Source organism: Passer domesticus, chromosome 15 (assembly GCF_036417665.1).
Source record: "Passer domesticus isolate bPasDom1 chromosome 15, bPasDom1.hap1, whole genome shotgun sequence".
NCBI lineage: Eukaryota > Metazoa > Chordata > Aves > Passeriformes > Passeridae > Passer > Passer domesticus.
Genome location: NC_087488.1, coordinates 5,843,480 through 5,850,985, shown reverse-complemented (window position 1 = coordinate 5,850,985; position 7,506 = coordinate 5,843,480). Strand labels below are relative to the sequence as shown.

The window sequence follows — 7,506 nt, the reverse complement described above, 5'->3', positions numbered from 1 at the left end:
ACTCTGACCTGGCTCGGTGTCCCGGTGTCCGTGTCCCGGTGTCCCTGTCCGTGTCCCTGTCCCGGTGTCCCTGACCTTGTCCCTATCCCTTTCCCGGTGTCCCCGCGGGCGGAGCGCGCAGTGCGCCCCGTGCCCGGCAGGGGGCGGTGGCGGGCGGTGCCCCGGGACCGCGGCTGCGACCCCGGGCAGTGAGTGACGGGACAGGGACATTGCAGGGACACTGATCACAGCAGGGACAGGGACACTGCACAGGGACACTGCACAGGGACACTGATCACAGCAGGGACAGGGACACTGCACAGGGACACTGCACAGGGACACTGATCACAGCAGGGACAGGGACACTGCACAGGGACACTGCACAGGGACACTGATCACAGCAGGGACAGGGACACTGCACAGGGACACTGATCACACCAGGGACAGGGACACTGCACAGGGACAGGGACACTGCACAGGGACACTGCAGGGACAGGGACACTGCACAGGGACATTGATCACACCAGGGACAGGGACACTGCAGGGACAGGGACACTGATCACAGCAGGGACAGGGACACTGCAGGGACAGGGACACACTGCACAGGGACACTGATCACACCAGCGACAGGGACACTGCAGGGACAGGGACATTGCACAGTGACATTGATCACACCAGGGACAGGGACACTGCAGGGACAGGGACACACTGCACAGGGACACTGATCACAACAGGGACAGGGACACTGCACAGGGACAGGGACACTGCAGGGACAGGGACACTGGTCACACTGGGGACAGGGACGTTGCACTGGGACAGAGACCCTGGTGACACCAGGAACAGGGACACTGCACTGGGACAGGGACACCAGTCACACCACGGCACAGGGTTTGGATAAGGATCTCTTTCAGCTCTTTAAGTGCCCGGCACTGCAGCCCCGCATTCCCCTGCCCTCGGCAATCCTTGTGCCGATGTGAAAGCATTGATGCTGTTATAACACGCAAACACAGGAGCTCCTTCTCTCCCTCTGTTTATTTTTCCAGCCGGCAATAAGCTGCAGCTGCTGCTGTCAGTGTTGAGAAGGGTCTGGGCACCTCCTGGGCATTGTAATTGCAGATATTTGATTGCACAAGTGCCTGTGAAGTTCTGTGTGAAGGTAAAGTCTAATAAGTCCTGCTTTGGGAGATGATGCACTGCAGTGAGAAGGCTGAGAGGTAAAATAAAGGCCTTGTGTTGTGGTGACCTTTTTCAAGCTGTGTTTGCTGATTTTTCATCTTTGTGTGTTTTCTGATTTTCTTCGTTGTGTGTTTGCCTTTTGGATTGTAGCTTGTTAACGTAAAGGGGGTGTCCCAGTGACCTGCAGCTCTGCTCTGGGTGCAGCAGGGCATGGCAGCAATGCACTCAGCAGATTTGCCAGTATTGTGAACAATAACACGTTTATTTTCTTACCTCAAACATAACAGAGTAAAGACAGTCTCATAACTTAGTGTTTTGTTAATAAATAATCAGCTACACTGTACCACCCACAGCCCTGCAGGGGTAGATCCTGCAGGGAGAAGAGCAGAGGGAAATGAAATCCCAGCCTGTCAGTTCCAGTGCAGAGAAGGCAGGAGCTTCTCTGAAACATCCATGTCCAAACCTTGGTTAGTGGTGGGCTGAGAGGTCCGGAGGAGTCTGTGTCCCAGCTGGGTGGGAGATTTGAGAGGAGCTGAAGAACTCACCAGCTGGAACTTCACAGCACAGGGCAGCGAATCAAATAGAGCATAAATTAAATGATAGTGCAAATTAGTCTTGAAGTGTTTTTTGTTTTAAAGCCAGTCCAACCGTGTGGTGCTAAACTGGAGTTTACCAGGTGGGTTCACCAGCAAGGGAGCTGCAGAACCCAAGCGTAGTCCTATGAGTTTCCTAGCAGTAGTTTTATGTGCAGAATCTTATGCCATTAGGAAATAGAGGCTTTACGTCATCTGGTTGCATAAAGTTTGTTTCTATAGTCTTTTGTATCTATAAATGTGAAATTGGCAGCATGGGCAGTAATGATCTGCATCCTTGAAGATCCTGATGAAGAGAGGGACGAGGCAGCATCCGAAGCAGCACCTGGAGCCAAAGGGACATGGACATGCACAGAATGATTTCTGGCTTCCCTTTTCTGCTGGCCACAACTGTGATTTCCCCCTGCCTTGTTCTGTCTGCCTTTTCACTGTGTGAATCCACTTCTTTCCCAAGTCTATTAATGTTTAAAGTATCTTCCAAAAAATTAATCTTCTTCGCTTCTGACGTCTCATGCATGAGTCTGTTCCTGAGCCTGATTCTAAATTACAGTTGGGAAGTCGACAATGTTGTACTAATTTCTGCTTGTCTTATGAAAAGTGAAACATACTGGGTTAAATTTAGCAAGTTTGCATCCCCTGCAGCCATGATGACTGCATCTAGAAGGGACAGGATGGCTTCTCATCAAGTGGAGAAGGGCAAACTGTCTGTACAGGCACTCACTAGAACTTTGATTTTTAATTACTCATTTTTAAGCTTCTGCTGTGCTGAAGCTGCACAGTGCCCATGGAAACTTACCCAACCATGCACAGGCTGGTGCACAGGAGGTAGGACAGCTTGCCCAGTCTGTAGGTGACCTGGGTGGTGATGTGCTGGCGGCAGGAAGGACAGATTGTGGACGTTGGTTTGCTGGAGAAGATCCCTGCCACGATGATGGGAGGCTGGGGCACCAAATAAACTGAGCTCAGGAGGAGAGGAGAAGCAGCCAAATTAGAAGCACAGGAAATATTTTGCAAGTTATAAAGCCTAAATTGGGAGAATGTGGGTTCTTAATGTGGCATCTGTATTGTTATTGTTGATTTCAGGTGTATTCCTAAGAATTCCTAAGTGCTGGTTCTGTGTATCCCAACACACTGCACCTAAACCAGCCAGTGTTTACTTGGATAAGGACACACACAGGGAATTGTCTGTGGGACACCCCCCAGGCAGGCAGTGCCACCACCCGCTGCTGGATCTGCTCTGACACTGAGGGTTTGTCTTCTGATATTTAAAATGATATCAAAATCCTTCTTCTCCCTGAAGAACAGATTTGAAGGAGGTTGGGGAACTTTCTGGATCAACTTTTCAGTAGTTATGAGAAATTCATCAAAGCAGTTATTCTTACACATAAATGCCATCAAACAGCTGCTGGTGCTGTCCTCAGTTAGTCTCCAGCTCATGTTTTTGCAGTCTAGACTTGACTGTCATATTCCCTGAGGGGCACACCCCTTGTAGGTACAAGAAGGATTTTTTTTTCAGAAATGTTTTCAGTAAAAAAATATCATTTTAATGATCCTAAAACATGTTTAGGGTACAACTTCATACTGTAGCCTGAGGCAAAACTTGAGGAGTGGGAAGGTATCTGTTAGGATAAAGCATATTTGAGTTCAACTGCCTTCTGGTTTTAGGGATATTTAAAAATGTATGTCTCCTTTCCTCCTGTATGAGGTGTTACTGATTGTTCTTCAAAGCCTTTCCTCAGAAAATCCTTTGAGCTTCTCCACTTCATAAAGGTGACTAGAACAGGAACAGTGGCCTTAAAATGATGTGCTCTGAAGGCCCTGGCTTCTGGCCTTTTTGGTTTGGTTTGTTTTTGGTTTTTTTTTTTCAAATGGGTACTTCTGTAGATTGGCTAATGCTGGAAAATCAAGTCTGAATCCCTTGTCTTAGTTTCTCTTCTGACATTTCTGTGGAAATTTTCCAGCTTAAGAGATTGTGATTGTGTCAGAAACCCCCACCCTCTGTGCTGGTGGTAAAAGCAAACCCATGTCCCTCCTGCAGCCCCAGGGCACCCCTGGGCTCACCTGGCTCCTCGATGATGGTGGTTTCTCTGTAGGAGTAAGGTGGGGGAGAAGGATACTCATAGCCCCCTGTGCAAAGAAAAACAGGGCAAAATGTGTGAGTGCCAACAGCTCCTGCCTCCCAAAATCCCCGTGGAGTGAGACAAGAGGGGCCTGCAGGGAGTGCCAGACCCAGCACGGGGAGAAACAGCCAGGAACTGATTCTTGGGGTTTCAAAGCCAGAAGAGCTGCAGTGGCTGGCTGGTCTCACTTTTATAAAAGCTGAGAAATCAGATAATTTCTTAGGAATGGCAGCAGCTCCATCATTCCATGATACTCAATCTTAATTTCAGGACTTCACAGATAAAGGACCCACAGCACTTCTACCTTCAGTGGTAATTACCCTTACTATTTAGTATTTAGAGCCTTTTTACTAGTTTAAACTTTATCAGCTTTCAACAAAGACATTTCACCCCACTCTGTTCTAGAAAGAAAAATAAAAAGTTAAAATATCTTTTTCCTTTTGCTTTGGGAGAAGGGAAGCTGGTGACTAAGACACCTCAAGCTTTTCAGTTCTTTTGCTAATCTTTCAAATTAAGAATGCAATCAGCCTACCTGAGGTGAAATAAATGACTGTATTAAAAAAATACATTCATGAATACATTCAAAATAAATCCATGTAAAAAGCTTTACAGCTAGCTGGGGGGATGTGGTACCTAGCACAGGGCTGCTCTGGGGCAGGAGGACAGTCCCTAAGGGAAATCTTGGCTGGACAGCACTGGAGAAACCCTCAGCCCTGAGCTGGGAGTCCAGCCTGTGCTCAAGATTTTCACCAACCATGTGGGTGCAACCAGGGAATGAGCACACAGGGATACAAATGGGATATAAACCCAGAATTTTCCAGACTGGGATAAAATATAGTGGCAAAGGTGAAATAAATGTTAACAATATTTTCTTGAATGCCTTGCCAGAAGTGGTAGAGATTTGCAATGGCATTTGGGTTTCGTGGTGGTGGGCTGGTGCTTAGTTTTTGGTTTTGAGGACTATTCTGTTTGGTTTTTAGTTTGGTTTTTAGGGGGTGTTACTTGTAGGGGGGAAAATTGTAAAAAAATTAAAACTGAAATAATTTCCTTCTGATTTAGAAAAGGAATGTGCTCAGTGCAAGTGAGTTCCCACACAAGGACCAGACCCTGCAGCTCAGTGCTGGGTGTGGGCAGTGCCTGTGCCTTGCCCGAGTGGCTCCAAGTGAGACTCCCTCTCCACAGCCTGTTGCAAGCTCTGCTGAGCTTAGAAAGAGGCCAGAGAGATCTTTGAGGACAAAAATATTTACAGAGAGAGCTGATCAGAGCGAGGTGCTCTGAAAATGAGTCAGGTTTGGAGGCCCACGGCTGACACATCCAGCTGTTAGTTACTGCCTGATCTCACTTTTGGGTTTTTTTCTCCAGCCCTGTCCAGTAAATGGCAATTTCCTCAGCAGCAGGAAGGAAACACAGGTACAGTCACTGAGGATGGGGAGTGCTTGTGTAGTGTGAGAGCAGTGCCTGTGTCCAGAAGGAAAAGCCCACCCAGGAGAGCAGCAGCTCCTGGCACCCTCCTGCAGCCCTGGCGCTGAATTGTCAGCACTTCCAGTGGGGCATTCATCCCTGCAGAGCCTGGGGAGGGCAGCTGGGCCAGCAGGGATAGTGGGAAAAGCCTGAACTCTGCAAAACTGATGACAATTAAAGCAGGACAGAGCCCATCCACGTACAGACTTTGCTGGCTGAAGACTTGCACGTTAGGAATATGAAGTAATTGTAGCGATACAGCTACAATAAAGCACGTGGATTAAAAAAATTGAATAAACCAATAAAAATATTTATTATTATTATTAATAATTATAATAAATAATTATTATAGTGGATGCTGAGACTTTTAAACATCCTAATGGTGTTTCTATGAGGAGATCCCATCCCAGCCCGGGGTTTACATGCTGGCACAGACGCTTTCTAAACCCATCACATCCTGGCAAGGCTGGGCCCCAGATGTGCTGGGTGATGTGCTGGAAAACAACCCCCAGCGAGCCCCTGGCAGTCCCTGGAGCCCCGGATCCCCGGATCCCCGGATCCCCGGATCCCCGCTCACCGTCCTGGCCGAGCGGCGGGGCCGAGGGCTCGGGCCGCTGTGGCTCGTACATCACCATGGGCACCTGCGGCCGCTGCTTCTCCCCGGACATCTCTGCGCCTCGCCTGCCGAAAGAAGGGCAAAATAAATCCTTCCCTGCGTGGCTCTCCCTGCCCTGGACTTGCCAGTGCTTCTGTAGCTGCTGCTTCTCACACTCGGGTGTGCTCAGAGGGAAATGAGCAGTTCTCACATTGGTTTTTTGTAGGGTGGAGAGCAGTCAGGTCCTGTCATGGTGAGGAAGGTGGAGGGCAGAAAATACCATCTTAATAAAAGAAATGCCGGTATTTCTTTGTGCTGGGAAGCTAAAGATGTTTCCCCAGAAAACACTATTCAAAGTGTGCAGACTCGGGACTGAAAGAGTTAATTGTGCACTTTTTATTTTTTTTTTCTATGGGTTTTCAAAGTAATCAAATGAAGAGCGCATTTGGAGCCCCCGTGAAAAACCTTCCTGCGTGATTGAGTCAGTGCAATCAGCGCAATTCGGGTCTGTCTTTCTTCGGGTTATTGTGCAAACTTATCAGCGTTGTTATCGTGGCCAGATTTGTCCTGTGAAACTGTTGTCTCATCGGTAGGTGACAGGCTTTTGTTGGGAAACATCCTTATTATGGGTGACTGCGCTGCCTGAGGCCCCGAGCAAGATGAGGCCACAGAATGTGTGTTTTGCAGGGGCTGGCAGGAGCTGATCCTCGCGGGAGGAAGAGGACAGGATGGGGATGTGTGTTTGTATCACTGCCCTGCAAAGGCGATAATTATTCCTAGCTGCCCCTCGAACCGGCATTAACTGATTGATTTCCTGCTAACATTTACTGGAGGAGTCCTTTGCAGAAGAAAGGGACAGCCTTTTTGCACAGGTTTTGGGGGGAAAGAGAAGTTTTTGGGAAAAAAGGAGCACAGATGCACAAACTGCCCGAATGTGTGAGGTCAGAGAAAAGCAGCAGAGGAATTGCTGGGCGAGGCAGGATGGCCCAAACAGGTCTGTTTGCAAGGGGTGTTGAGGGGGAGGACAAAAGAGGGAGGATCAGTAGTGCTGAGTTAAAGCATCAGTCCCTCAGGGAGAAAAAAAAAAGGAATTTGAAAATATCACCAGGGAAGATGTGTTGTAATTTTCACAAATCTGGATGAACGTCAGGTGATATGAAAAATGGTAGCAGAATGAATCATTGAGAGAATAGGACGGTGTGGAGAAAAAATCGGAAATACAGCTTTGGCCATGTTAAAGCCGAAAATACCAAAGGAAATTGAAAATACATGGATTGGAGAGGATGGCTGGAGAAAGGTACATCTCTGTAATTGTTATAAAGGAGCTAAACCAGGGGATTGGGAATGGCAGAGATGTTAACAGGCCATTGTAGAAGCTTCATGAGGATCCCACTGAGAAGAAAAAAGATGAGTCAAGAGAATTTGGGCAGGATGGAGCTGTGAGAAGCAAGGGAGAAGAAATGGAGTTTGTCAGTAGTGACTGTGGGCCGGGAGTGTGGTGATAGATGATGTTACATTAGCTGGTGTTGGCCAAGAGCTGCTTCCCTGGGACAGGGATTAGTGGGGAAAATTACAGGGAGTC

At 48.1% G+C, this 7,506-nt stretch overlaps 1 protein-coding gene across 1 annotated transcript; it reads right to left on the bottom strand.

Annotated features, from left to right (window-relative positions):
• Positions 1-1,494: 1,494 nt before the first annotated feature.
• On the bottom strand, positions 1,495-5,997 carry LITAFD (LITAF domain containing). Its single transcript, XM_064390958.1, has 4 exons — positions 5,907-5,997; positions 3,810-3,875; positions 2,545-2,704; positions 1,495-2,073 (listed from the first exon to the last, which is right to left on the bottom strand). Exons 1-4 carry the CDS (start codon positions 5,995-5,997, stop codon positions 1,965-1,967), a joined length of 426 nt encoding a protein of 141 aa, XP_064247028.1. The 3' UTR covers positions 1,495-1,964.
• Between the last annotated feature and the right edge of the window lie 1,509 nt (positions 5,998-7,506).